General features: G+C 56.1%; 1 protein-coding gene across 3 annotated transcripts in view; it reads left to right on the top strand.

Annotated features, from left to right (window-relative positions):
* RPTOR (regulatory associated protein of MTOR complex 1) overlaps positions 1–13,300 on the top strand; it is a 329,546-nt gene that overhangs the window by 223,611 nt on the left and 92,635 nt on the right. For all 3 annotated transcript variants that reach the window (XM_025999917.2, XM_025999918.2, XM_072746474.1), the window contains one exon: positions 9,133–9,208. In XM_025999917.2, the coding sequence (XP_025855702.1) occupies positions 9,133–9,208 (76 nt within the window). The remainder of the gene's footprint in view (positions 1–9,132; positions 9,209–13,300) is intronic.

Here is a 13,300-nt window from a genome sequence, read left to right as displayed (position 1 = left end):
TGTAGTTCGATAGACATCCTGGAGGAAAGATCTAATGTAAAGCAAGCTCAGGGAGGTGACACGTACTCGCTCCTTGGTGGCTGCCTCCAAGGGCTCTGGGCCCCAGGGTGGTGGGCAGTGCAGATGGGCTGGAGCCGTGGGTTTGGTTTTACCATCATGGCCAAAGGAATTTATGTACTTTGGATATTTTTTTCTTTTTCATTTTGAACCCGAACCTTAAGCATGTATCTCATGTGCTTTCCTGGCATTTTCCATGAAAGTGAAGAAGCCATTTTGTCAGCTCCCACTGAACCCGGGCTTAGCACGGGGGGCTGATGAATGCCACAGCCCCTGTGCCGAAACGAAAGGGAACACGGAAACCAACCACAAACTAAATGCGTGTTGTAAGAAAACCCACTGGCTGTTTTTCTGACAGGCACAGTCTTCTATTTAGAAATAGGAATCCTGCAGTCAGAAGAATCAAGGTGTGTGTTGTTACCTGTTGCTGAATAACCATATTCCTGCAGATCGAGTGGCTTAAAGCACACTGGTTATGATGTTTCTGTGGGGCAGGGTTCTGGTCTGCTGGGGGTCTCACCAGGCTGCAGAGACCCACAGCCCCTGCCCCGTGGGGTCCCGTGTGTGGCCTCGAGCTGCCTCGGCCGGCAAGGGCACAGCAGTCTAACACAGTGACGTAGCATCAGGAACAGTGTCCTCTTTGCTGGACTCTGTTAAAGGTCAGCCCCAGGTCCCTCCCTGGGGCGACCATCAGAGTCTCCACCATGAGCCCCATCTTGCTGAAGGAGACAGCTGGAGAGTCCGTGGAAATTCTGTGCAGAAGGCAAGGCGTGGGCGGGTGAGAAGATGGTGCGCCGCGGTCTTTACCGAGGCAGAGGCACAGACAAGTGGTGGCATGTGATCCAAAGGTGCTGAATACAAAAATAATAACGCCAGTGACTTACTTATTAAGTAGCTTCTGTGGGTCATGTGTTGTGCTGTCCGTGCACTAAGTCCCACCCCTCACAACAGAGGTGTTGGTGCCAACAGCCCCATTTCACAGGTGATCGCGGGAGGCACAGGGAGGTAAGCAGGTGGCCCCACAGCAGGGCCAGGCCACGATGGGGCAGTCCAGCCCCAGACGGCTCTGCGTGGACACATCATGTACGCAGGCTTCCAGATGTGTGACGGGGACACGGGTAGACCTGGGTCACGGCATCTCCATCATCAGTCAGCCTGTGTGGTGTCTGGGAATGCGTCTGATCAGATGCCATGGTGGACCCGGCCGGGTGAGGCGGGGTGGCGTGGATTCCACAGGAAGGATTCCGTGGTTCACCTGCACTCCAGTTCCCTCTTGCACCCTTGTTCAGTCAGCCTCACCTGCGGGGCCAGAGCCCTGGGTCTCTCCCTCCGGCTGGACGTTGGAAGTGGCCAGACATGCAGCCATTCTGGAATCTGATTTGTCTTGCCGTGTCCTACCCACGGACGCCTCGGAACCACTCGACCCTGCACCCGTGCCTTCGGTTGTGACCTTGCTGGCCTCAGGCCCCCTGCCCCCTGCTGCGCTGTCTGCTTTGCACCCACCTGTCCCCGCTCAGGAGGATGGTTCGGCAAGTGCTGAGGAAGGACCAAGGACCGTGAGAGATGAGACATTCTGAAAGATTTTGACAAGCTAAGCCATTTGTCAGAATTTTAGCTATAAAGAGGATTGAGACTCACCCTGGTACCTAACGGAGCAGGTGCACAGTTAAGATACATGTACTTGAAACAGCGGAAGCAATCTTATGTTTATGAAGACAATTTATTACTGTACGAAATGTGTTAAACGACAAGAGCAGACCCCAAACGGAATCAACAGAATCAACCGTATCTATATTACGATGTGTGTTCCGCGCAGAAAGGCGGAGCGGAGCGGTGACCTGGGGTGAGCGGCGCTGGCACCTGGGCCGTGGGGCCGAGGGCAGGCTCTCCATTTTAAAAGTCAGCAGATGCTGCTTTTATAAAGTCTGCGTGTAGATTTTCTTCGAAGCTTTTGAAACACCAGAAGCTGTTTCTAACAATTGAGTCTTTGTGATTAAGGCATTACTTGTCAAAATACAAAACCAGAGACAGAAGAAGTTGTTGAGTACTTCTTTGCACAAGATACACGTGACTAGTCAAATCCCGTAAGGTTTGGTGCTGGGACTTGGTCTCACTTGGTATGTTTCAAATGTTGTGACAAGAGCTCATTAAAATTCCAAGTTGGAAATCACTCACACCCATTAGACTCAGTCCTGAGTTTGTACAGCAGACAGGAGTGTCCTTGAAGCAGCACGTTGCGGGGATACCTTGCACCCCTGCCAAGTCCTGGGCACTGGACTTGTACCTGTATGGGCCTCGTAAAGGCCATAAAAAGCCACTCTAGAAAAGTGTAAAGTAGTGCCCGAGTATCTACTGCTGTGGGGTCCTGGGGCCCCAGCACAGCCTCCATCCTCGGGGAGCTTGAATGCAGCTGAGGAGCGCTCGGGAAGAAAAGCCTTTCCGTGGTGGGACAGTCCCTGGTCAGAAGGAGGCGGGGGCCCCCTGAACCCTGTTCCCTCAGCACAACCCAGGAGGCTCCTGATACAGGAACAAGATACCCTGATGGGCATTGCTGTGACCCCAGGGCAGCTGCCCACCCACTCCCCCAGCCCTGCCGACGAGCCCTGCGTCCCGAGTCACCTGTCCCTGTACCTGTAGACATCCTGGCCTGCTCATGTCCAACGTGAGTGTGAGTGTCCTGCCCTGCGCTGTCCTGTCTGAGCCCAAGGAGGGAGAGCTGGGCAAAGCCCCAGACCACACCAGGTTTAATTGTCCAAACATCAAAAATGAGGCCTGGCCCCAAGGGGATTGCTGCCTGGAGAGGGGGGTCGTCACACAGTGTGTTCATGGCGAGGGAAACGCGCCCACGGCTCACAGAGCCAGGAGGACCCCGGAAGGTGTCATGCTGGCAGGAGGAGGGGTGTGGTCGGGAGAGCAGAGAAACGGAACGCCACTGGCGGGGGGGCCCGGGGTGTGGCTGTGTCCAGAGCTGCTACAGCAAGGGGCAGAGCTGGCCCTGCAGAGGAGCTTCATGTGCTTGCGGTGGTGAGCAGGGCAGGGCAGGAGCCAGCGACCCCAGCCTGTGCGGGAGGACCCGCACGAGAAGTGGTGGAGGTTGTGTAGCATGTTGCGCTGGGGCCCAGGCGGTGACCATGTGGCTGGATGTGAGGAACCAGATTTCAGTGTCTCATCTGCTGAGATGGACAGGGCTCGGTGACCAGTTCCATCGGGGGTGGGCGGGCAGGACAGTGGGACCTCTCCAGGGCTCCGCCTGGAAAGCTGAGTAGGTGGTGCTGCCTGTGACCAACCCCAGAGCAGGCACCCGGGCGGTGGGAGGGGCAGAAACAAGTCCACTGGGAGTGTGCGGGGTGGGCAGGCTCCCTGGGGCTCCGGGGGTGGGGGGGCTGCAGACCCTGGGAGCCCGAAGATTCAAGGCAGTTGACGGGTAGATGACAATGCGAGTGGTTGCCACTTACTGAGCACCTACTAAGTGCCAGGCCGTGTACTGGGTCCCGTTACTGGGTTCCTGGCATGATCATCTTCCTAATCCCGGACACAGCCTGGCAACAGATGTTGTCGTGTCAGTGTAGCACGCGAGGGAGCGAGGGAACGGGCCTGGAAGGCAGGCGTGCTGTCCCTCCCTGCTGAGAGGGAGGACGCGGCATCTCCGAAGCCAGGGCTCCTCTGTGAGTGCCCGTGGTGGGACGAGATGCCACGGCGCGGGCGGTACAGGACAGGTTGTAGGGGACCGTGGGTGAGTGGCCCAGGTGGGCCGTGTCGAGGGAAGGGACCTGGCATCCCCGGGGTCGTGTCAGGCCTTTGCACGGGAGCCCCTCGTACCACTGGTGCACACTGTCTGGGTTGGCTGGGCCGGCGCGGGGACTGCGTGGGTTCCTGGTGATGTGCCAGCAGCGACTGTCGGGGGCGTGGACCGTAAAAGGACGGCTTCGCAGGAACCGTGCAGCAGGGTGCCGACGGACCCGTCACCCGAAGGTGCGCTCTCTGAGCAGAATACAGGGCCGGGAGCCTCGGCTCCAGGCAGCAGTCGCCTCGGTCCTGGTCTGCTCTGGCGGCAGACGCTGCAGCGTGTGTGTCGGTCCTGTGGGAGCACCCATGAGGGGGTGGGGGGCAGGGGGCCAGGGGTGTCGGCCGTGCCGGGTGTTGGCACTCGACTGCAGTGCCGCTCCTCGTGGCACTTTGAGCCCATGGATTCACACTTCCACTTACAACTTATTTTAAAATGTAGTCAGCCGGGGGCGCCTGGGTGGCTCAATCAGGCACCCAACTCTTGACTTCGGATCAGGTCACAATCTCAGGGTCGTGAGATCGAGCTCCGTGTCAGGCTCCGTGCTCAGCGAGAAGTGTGCTTGCGATTTTCTCTCCCTCTCCCCCTGCCCCACGCGTGTGCACACTCGCTCTCTCCCCAATAGATAAGTAAGTACATACACACATATGCACGTACGTTTACAGCCAGGACAGTAAGCTTTGTAAGGGCCAGACCAAACTCATGGGGGGGCGTTGGAGCCCGCTGGGGACTCTGCAGGGGACCGTGACCTTGGATGTCCTTGGGGTGGAAGTGAGAATTCAGTGCCTTGGTGCCCTGGGCCCTTGAAGCCCGGGAGCCATGCAGTGGGCAGGCGTGCACCGCGGTGCTGCGTGTCCGCGTCGTGGCGCAGCGGCCTGGGCTCTCGTCTCGTGAGCGGGTCATGCTCACGGTCCACATCAAAGAGTCCTCTCCATTTGGCATCTTTTTCTTGAACGGCTCGATACTGTGGCTTCCTATCTTGATGGAAAAGCTGAAAAATGCCGTGTAACTAGAGCTACAGGGTTCTCTTACAGAAATTAGCGGTGATGAGATTTCCAAGGAGCATCATATGCATATAACACACGTTTTCTCAGGATAGGGTTTTCCTGATGACAGTGCCAGCATGGGTCTGTAGCCAAAGAGTAAACATTAGTCAATCCCATTAAATGTTGAAAATTATACCATTAGCCTACTTTGATCAGGAGTTGAACATGAAATCAGGCTTCAGATTTAAAGAAGAAAATGCTCGTAGGAACATAGTGAAGCAATACTGGCCAGAAACAATCAGGTGCAGTCGGTGTGGCAGCCCAGGCCCTCCCGGCTCCGGCGTCTGTGCGGACGAGGAACCAGCCTGCCGCAGGACCCACCGCGCCAGCGCTCCCGGAGCTGCTTCCTCATTGCTGCCACCAAAGCACGTGGAGACGAGGGGGTTTCTGGCGTGCGGGTTCATGAGGGGGTTCATTCAGTGGTAAATAGACCCCACCACCACCCAAATTAGGAGTGTTCACAGTTTCTAAAATGCTTTTCCCAAGCTCTCTGTCCACAGTGACCTAAGCCAGTGCCCTCACAGTGACCGGCTTCAGTGTCTACCTGCTGGTTTCCGTGGGGCCACCGTGGACGAGCCTTGCTGTCCATTCACACCCAGAGGCAGCTGGAAGACCCACGTAGACGGTCTTTGCATCCCAGGGGAGCGTCCAGGGTGACAAAGGCTTGGTCCGCGCCCTCCCACACGCTAAAAAAACAATGAGCGTAAAGGCAGGAAGAGAGCATGAAGGTGCTGCTTGCGATTTCCACCCTCTTTCCGGGTTTGGGGCACGTGTGTGTTTGGGTGCCAGCCCTGCTCTGGGTCCAGTTCCTGTGTTTGCTGAGATGGTTCCTGAGTGGATGCCCCCAGAGGGCCAGCCTTGCTTCCCGGAGTGTCTCGATGCTCCAGTGGATGGAACAGGAAGACTTCGAGTCCAGGTGTGCCACCACGTAGACCTGGGAAGGAGACAGTCACCTGAGAGGGTGGTCATCTTTACTTGCTTACAGAAGCACTCAGGCCATGATCTGGGGCCTGCAGCCTCACCCCTGCTTGTAGACCGACTCAGCTAGAGGGGGAAGCTGCCTCCCCCTCCTCTGCCGGTGGATAGAGGCTCCACCATGGCTTCGTGAAGGAGGGTCTATTTCTCTTTGCACGTCGCCTGAGCTTGAGCCACTGGGACCCGGGCTTCCCGCCGCCCCACCGTGGATAGCCCCACGGGCACCCCTGCTTCCTGCTGGCTCCTGCACCCTCTCCTGCACCCACCGGGTGGCCGGTATCTAGCTCACGTGCCTGTCCGCTCAGGCGGTGGGAGAACGTGCGGCCCAGATGCCAAGAGGTCATGCTCCGGTTCTGCCCAGGAGGCCGGGTGCCCGCTGCTCGCTGGGCTTGCCGCGGAGCTGGTTTGGGGACAACACATCCAGACAGGCCCCCTCTGTGTAAATGGACCAGAGCTCGTGCGTCCCCTGGGAGCCCACGGCCAAGCTTGTCAGAAAGCGCATCTGGAATGACGGATGAGCCGTCCAGTGCCCGCGGTCCTGGGGTGGGGGTGGAGGGGCTGCGTGTTGAGCCGGGGGAAGGAGGGAACAAAGCCCAACAGAGACTGGGGTTAAAACACAAAGTAAGCTCCATTGACTGCTTCAGGCGGGGCGTAATGAGGAGCGCGGCGCCGGCTCCTGTGTAATTTTTGATGTGAAGCCCCAGGGACTCGTCGCCTTCCCTTCCGATTTCTGCGGGTCCCGGCGCCTCGCCCCTCGGCGCAGGAATAACCGGTGCTGTCCTGCTGTCCGTCCGTCGAGGGCGCCTCCCCGCTGAGCGATCGCCGCAGATGGAGGCCGCGCGCTCCTGGAAGGCTCCCTGCCGGCCCACGCTTGGGCGCCTGCCATCCGAGGCCCGTTTCCTGAAAACCCGAGCTCTTGCCTGCTCGGCACGTTTTCCGGGCAGTGACTCACCGAGCAGCCCACAGCGCAGGAGCCTCGGCTCAGCTGGTCAGGCTGTCGCGGCGCCCCCTCCCGCCGCAGTGCGGCCGCGTGGGCCGTGGGAAGTGCGAACGCAGACACCCTCCCGGTTGGCGCTCGCCTGGGCGCCGGAGCCCGGCCTGGGCTTCCCGGGACTCACGTTCCCGCTCTCCCCGAGCCAGAACCCGAATTAAGACTCCCAGTTGATTGTGATCTTACCCTAGAAAATGCAGCCGGTTCCAGCCAACGGGTAAGACGCTCGCAGGAGCGCCGCTGTCGAGCGGCCCCTCCAGAGGCCCGGAGAGGGTCACGGCTGCCGCCCGCACCGGCCATCCCTCTAGACTGGGGGGTCTCCGCGGGTCTTAGACGTTCTCCCGAGTGCCGAGCTCTTCAACCCCGTGGGCCCAGTCCCTCTTCCCTGTCGCCCAGACAGCTGTGCCCCTCCACGCATGGCCCTGAGCAGCTTCTCTGCCCCGCGCCCCGCTCTGGGCCCCCTGGCCTGTGCGCAGCCCCAGAGTCCCCGTGCACAAACCAGAGTTGCGTCCTGGGCTGCTTGAGCACTCGGTCCCCGAGGGAGCGGCCGGCCTCTCGGAGCTCGCTCCACAAAGGACTGGCACTGCCCCCCACCCCCGCCCTGCGCGGCTCCTTGGGGCTTTCACTCTATGGAGGGACCGAGCGGGCATCAGGAGACTGCCCGGCAGCCTCCCCCGGGGCGGGCAGGCTGGGCCCCCCGATACTGTGTCCGGAGCACCCAGCCAGGACCGCGGACAACCACGGGGCGTCTTCCTCTTGCCCCTTGATCTGGACGAGACGGAGCCGAGAGAGGCCGTGCCGCGGCCTCCACGCCAGGTGCGGTTCCCGGGTGCACCCGCAGCGGCCGAAGCCAACTGCCAGGGCCCAGAGCCAGGGTTCGCGGCTGGCACCCCTGCGCCCCCTTCACAGCTTCCCTGCCCCCAGCTTGTTCACACTTTCTTCCAAGTCTTGAAGTTCAAAGTTTGTATTTGATTATATTCAAGGAATTTTTACAGCGTTTAATTGCAGTAATTGACTCTGCTTCTGACTCACAAAGAGCAGATCTGTCCCTCCGCGCCGCTGAAGGACCATTCCGCCTGCAGCCTGGGCGCTTACTGAGCATATGGGGACTATTTATTGCCTGCTCTTTGAGGCACTTTTGATTATGCGCTGATTGCCTCTTAATTAGATCGGTGGGGGAAGGGCGCGCCGGTTCAGAGCGGGCCAGTCGGGAAACCTGGAATATGTTCCGTGTGATCGAACAATGGCAGAGAGCCCCCTAGGCTTCTGTTTGCCTCACGTGTTTCCTGTGTTTCTGGCTGTTCACATGTTTCGTTCCCGGTGCCGTCGTCTCAGGGGACACAAGCACAGGGGGCGGGGGGCGGGGGGTTAGTCTCATCAATGGCAGGTGGCCTCCTGCCTCTCAGGAGCTGCCCTCACCAGACCCGTGAGCTGATCCCCAGTCTGCCTCCAAGAGGAAGGGAAGGGGGGAGCAGGGGCGAAGGAGCCCCTGTGTCCACGGCATCGACGCTTGCATCTGTGGCTGTAGAGAAAGGGAGGTGACTGTCTCCGTCAGTATAGAACTAACGATGGATGCTGTGAGCGTCCCTCGCCAGTCGGTGCCCCTGCCAAGGCGCCTGCTACCCCAGGGTCCCCCGAGGACGCTGCAAGCAGGCACGATCGTTGCCCTTACAGGTGGGGAAACTGGCTCTTGGGAGCTGGAGCCACGCATGCCGGACCCCAGAGCCAGGCCGGCGGGCCACTCACTGTTCTGTGTGGGCTTTGAGCCAGGCCCTGATGCCATGAGAAACTGGTGGAGAGGTGGCCGGGGTCACACGTGGGAGAGACTTGCTGTTCCCTCAAACAAGCACCGCCTGCCTCATCCCCGAAGGGCTCGTGGTGGGCACAGGTCCAGGGCACTGTGCTGGGCAGGGCGGTGGTACGTGCCGGTCCTGACTCTGGGCGGGACTCCGGCGCCACACTGGCCGCCTCTAATAAAGCACCGCGGGGCATTTGTGTGTGCCACTGGCACTGCGGCCTTCGCCATGCCATGGCTGCTCCCTGGACGTGGACGGACTGTGGCCATCCGGTGGGCTGGAGCTGCAGTGCAAAGGGAGGCAAGCCCCATATTTTTCCCCAAGTTCTTCTCATTTAAAATTGAAGAGAGACGATGTTAACAAACAAAGTGGCTCTAGCGTGCCGCCAGACGTCTTCCTGCTTGCCCTGAGGACCCGCAGCCAGGGCCCCTCCCACAGAAGCCGTCAGTAACGCCGGTGGGTGTCCCTCTGTTCTCTCTGCAGGCAAGCCTGGGACCTGGCCGTCGACATTTGCCTGTCTCAGCTGCCCACCATCATCGAGGAAGGCACTGCATTTCGGGTGAGTCCCTCGAAGGGCGTCCGCATGGTCCACTGGGGCGGCTCCAACCCTGGGCACTCGGCCCGCACAGCCGCCAGAGCGGGTGTGGCGTCCAGGGTGCTGGCTTGTCAGATTCCCTTCGCCCACCTGGGAAAAGGTGCAGTTGGCAGAAGTTTGAAAGATTACACCAACCAGGGGTCAAAGCTTTTGAAATGGCGAGCTCTCAGGAAATGTCTTCTTTTAAAATGATGTTCTTGTCAATCTACTTGCTTAATGCACGCTCCCTGACCCGGCGTTTTACGCTCTGCCCTTTAACTGGAATGGATTGTGGGTTTCCCGAGACCCTGCCTGGAACCCGGGGGTGTAGAGCTCAGCCCTGAGGGAGTATCTGTCTCACAGCCCAGCACCAAGAGCCCCCCCTTGCTCCATCTGCTGCACGGCCTCCGTGTTTCATTCAGGATTTGATTATCCAGTGTTTACTGCGCACCAGGTCTGAGCGTGTGTGCACCAGAGCCAGCCCCTCGCTCGAGAGCCCTGAAGGAGGGGATGTGGTCACTCACATCTGTGCACATGCGCCCTCTGGCCCCCACGGACCTGGGAGGGCCAGGGCAGTGGAGGGACGGGGTGGCTCCAGGCCATGGAGGGTGAGGCTGGAGGGTCAGAGCCTTGGCCATCGCTACCCACACCTTCGTCTCTGACCCCACGCAGGACTACAGTGGACACGCTCTCTCCCCTGTGCCTCAGTTTCCTTGTTTTACAGGGGGAATCAGGGTGGTATCCAATTAAAGGGACATGGGACTGAAATAGTAAACACAGGCTGAGTGCTCAGGTCAAGCATGGGGTATGTGTGCATGTGTGAGGTGTGTCCGTGTACATGTCTGTATATTTGTATTAGGTGTGTCTGTAAATGTGCAGACATGCATGTCTGTGATGCATGTTCGTGTGCATATCTGTATGTGTATACACGTGTGCATTGTGCATATCTTTGTGGGGTGTGTCCATGTACACGAGTGTGTACATGTGTACATGTGTGTCTATCGGTTGTGTATACATGTGTGCACATCTGTGTGTACATGTGTACCTGTGGCATGGGGTGTTCACATGTCTCTGTAAGATGTGGGTCCATGTACATGTATGTATATGTAGGTACATATGTGTGTCTGGTTACTGTGTGTACACGTGCACATATTTGTGTGAGGGTCTAGGGACATGTGTGTACGTGTGTGCAGATTTGTGTGTATGCATACATGTATGCGTGTTTCTGTGGGGGGTGTATCTGTGTGGAGTATGCATGAATGATGTGTATGAGTGTCCATTATGTGTGTATGTGCAGGTATGTACCTGTGTGCATTGTGCATATCTGTGGGGGGGTGCGTGTGTGTGTGTGTGTGTGTGTGTGTGTGTGTGTAACTCCTCAGATCTTGATGTGCCTGGTGGGGGTGATAAGCTAAGAGGCCTCCCTCGCTTTTGTATCTCATATTTCCTCCCTCTTTATTGCTTGAAATTTTTCACATTTTAGTATGAAAACTTTCAAACCTACAGCAACACTGAGAGGACTGCACAGTGAGCACCTGCACGCCCACTGCTCAGGCCGCACTTGCTCGAGCTTATCCATCCCTCTCTCCAGCTGCCTTTTTCTTTAACACACTCACCAGTTACGTCACCGACTGCTTTGCATTTTAAGCCGGGAAGAGAAGTTGGCAGAGCCTTCCCTCAGCTCTCACCAGCGTGCTTGGCTTCGCCTGTGGGTCCCCTTCCTGTGGAACCTGAGCTCTGAGGGAGGGGCCGGGCTCATGCACGGTCACAGGACACTGGGGACAGCCACAGACCGCCCCTCCCCCCCCCCCCCCCCCCCCCCCCCGCGGCTGTGTAGCCCTCCCACGTGCCTCAGCTCACCAGAGGAGGCCAGGGCCTGTGGCCACAAACACATGTGCAGTAAACCTAATATAATTTCAGCTTTTTGTACTGCGTATGGTTCTACTTTGTTCTGATCCTTAGGGGATTGGAACTATACAGTCTTACGTAAAATAATACGGTTCCTGGATTATTACCCTTCCGCTGCGGTGCCAGGTATGCTTCCAAGGATCTCAGTACTTCATTTCTAATCTGCTGGAATCAGTATTCTGCATATGGGAATAATTTCCCCCAAATTGTGACAGGGAGGGGTAAATGAGGTAGACCACATGCTAGCTTTTTTATTTTGTTTTTACGTTTTCGGGAGCCGAACGTACATAGAGAAAATTGCACTCTGTAAATGTGTGGCTTGAGGAGTTTTTATGAGATGAACACACGGGAGTAACCAGCACCCAAATCAAGCAGCTGCGGGTTGGGAGCCCCGGGAGCCCCTCCCTGCTGCCTTCTATCTGCTCTCCCCGAGGGCAGCTACCCTCTTGCCTGGTTTTGTGCACTTGGATGAATGGAATCCTACAGGATGTAGCCTTCGTGTCTCACCACTTGCACTCAGCGTCACGCCTGCTTTCGTGGCGGTAGCGCTTATCACAGGGCGGCATTCTCGAAGGCCGTTTGCCACACTCTGGCCAGCGGGCACTTTGAGTTTCCAGGTTGCAGGCCCTACAAATAATGCTGGGCCCGGGCCAGGCCGAGTCCCTGGAGCCTGAGGAAAGGAGAAGTAGTAATTGTGAGGCTGTCTTTACTTAAAATTTTGATATTTTATTCATTATGGATGTTTGCAATGATTTTTTTCTAATATTGCATTAAAGTATTTTGTAATCTCAATGACTGAGTCTTTTGGTGCCCCCTTAAATTTTGCTCCCGAGGTGAATGCGTCCCATGCTGTACTAGCCCAGTCCGGGTGCTCCTAATGTCTTACTTGCCTCTGGTGCATTTATGTCCGGGGTGCACACTAGGAGCGATAGTTCGGGTCCCCAGGGATGCCTATGGGCAGTTTTAGTAGGTGCAGCCAGGCGGTTTTCCAAAGTGACCGAATCAGTTTACGCTCCTACCCATAGCTTGTGAGTGTTTTAGTTGCCCTGTATCCTCATAAATACCTGATGTTTTCGACTTTTTTTTCCCTTTGTTTGGCTATTCTGGTTCAATGTGAAGAGGCATGTCACTGAAGTTTTATCTTGTATCTCTCTGATGGTTAATAGTGTTGAGCACTGTTGTGTATTTTCATTGGCCATTTGAATATCCTCTTTTGTAAATTGCCTGATCTTTTGATTTTTCTTTTATGTTCTGTTTTCTATTGGTTTGTAGTGACTGTGTGTATATTCTGAATACAAATCCTTTGTCACTCATTATGAATATCTTTTTTTCCCCCACTTTGGACTTTTCACTTTTTCAGTGTTTTTTGTTTTTGTTTTTTCTTAAATAGAAATTTCTTGAATTAACATAATCCAGTTTGCCAGTTTTTTTCCTACTGCTTAAGACTTTTGGTATCCTGTCCAAGAAATGTTTGAGAGGAACACCCCTGAAAGGGTGTTCTTGTCTTTTTCTTCTGAAAGCTTGATTGTTTTACTCTTAGGCTTGTAGTCCATCTGGGATTCACTCACATGGTTGATGTGAGGTAGGGCTCGAGATTTGCTTTTCCACACATGGATGTTCAGCTCACCCAGTGTTATTTACATCAAACCACGTTACCATCTTTGTGGGGCCGCTTCTGGGTTCTCGGCTCTACTCATTGGTCATTTTGCCCTCACACGGGTACTGAGCATGCTTGATTATGAAGGCAGTTTTGATAGGGATTACCTGGATCCATAGATGGCCTTGGGGGCGTCTCAGCAATGTCGAGTCTTCCCATCCATCAACCTGACTACAAATGGTATCTCCCTAAATTGCATTTACGGTTTTTCTTTGTATACATAGTGTTTATAGGTGATTTTATGCAGCAGCTTTCCTGAGTTCTCTACTTTGTTCTAATAATTTTCTATAAATTACTGGCTTCATCTTAAAACCTCACTGTCGGATAGCCCAAAACAAAGCCCAGCACGAGTGTCACTCTTCCAAGGTCAATAGTTGGGAGGACAGATTTTAATCCACAATGGAAAGGAGACCAATCAGAATTGTCATTTGCTGACACGGGGAGAGAGGAGGAGCATTTGCACACGGTAGGAAGAGTGGATGACCGGCTCTTAAGGGGCTTAAAGAGCCCTT

The sequence above is a fragment of the Vulpes vulpes genome, chromosome 2 (assembly GCF_048418805.1).
Source record: "Vulpes vulpes isolate BD-2025 chromosome 2, VulVul3, whole genome shotgun sequence".
Classification (NCBI taxonomy): domain Eukaryota; kingdom Metazoa; phylum Chordata; class Mammalia; order Carnivora; family Canidae; genus Vulpes; species Vulpes vulpes.
This window is presented reverse-complemented; position numbering and strand designations above follow the sequence as displayed.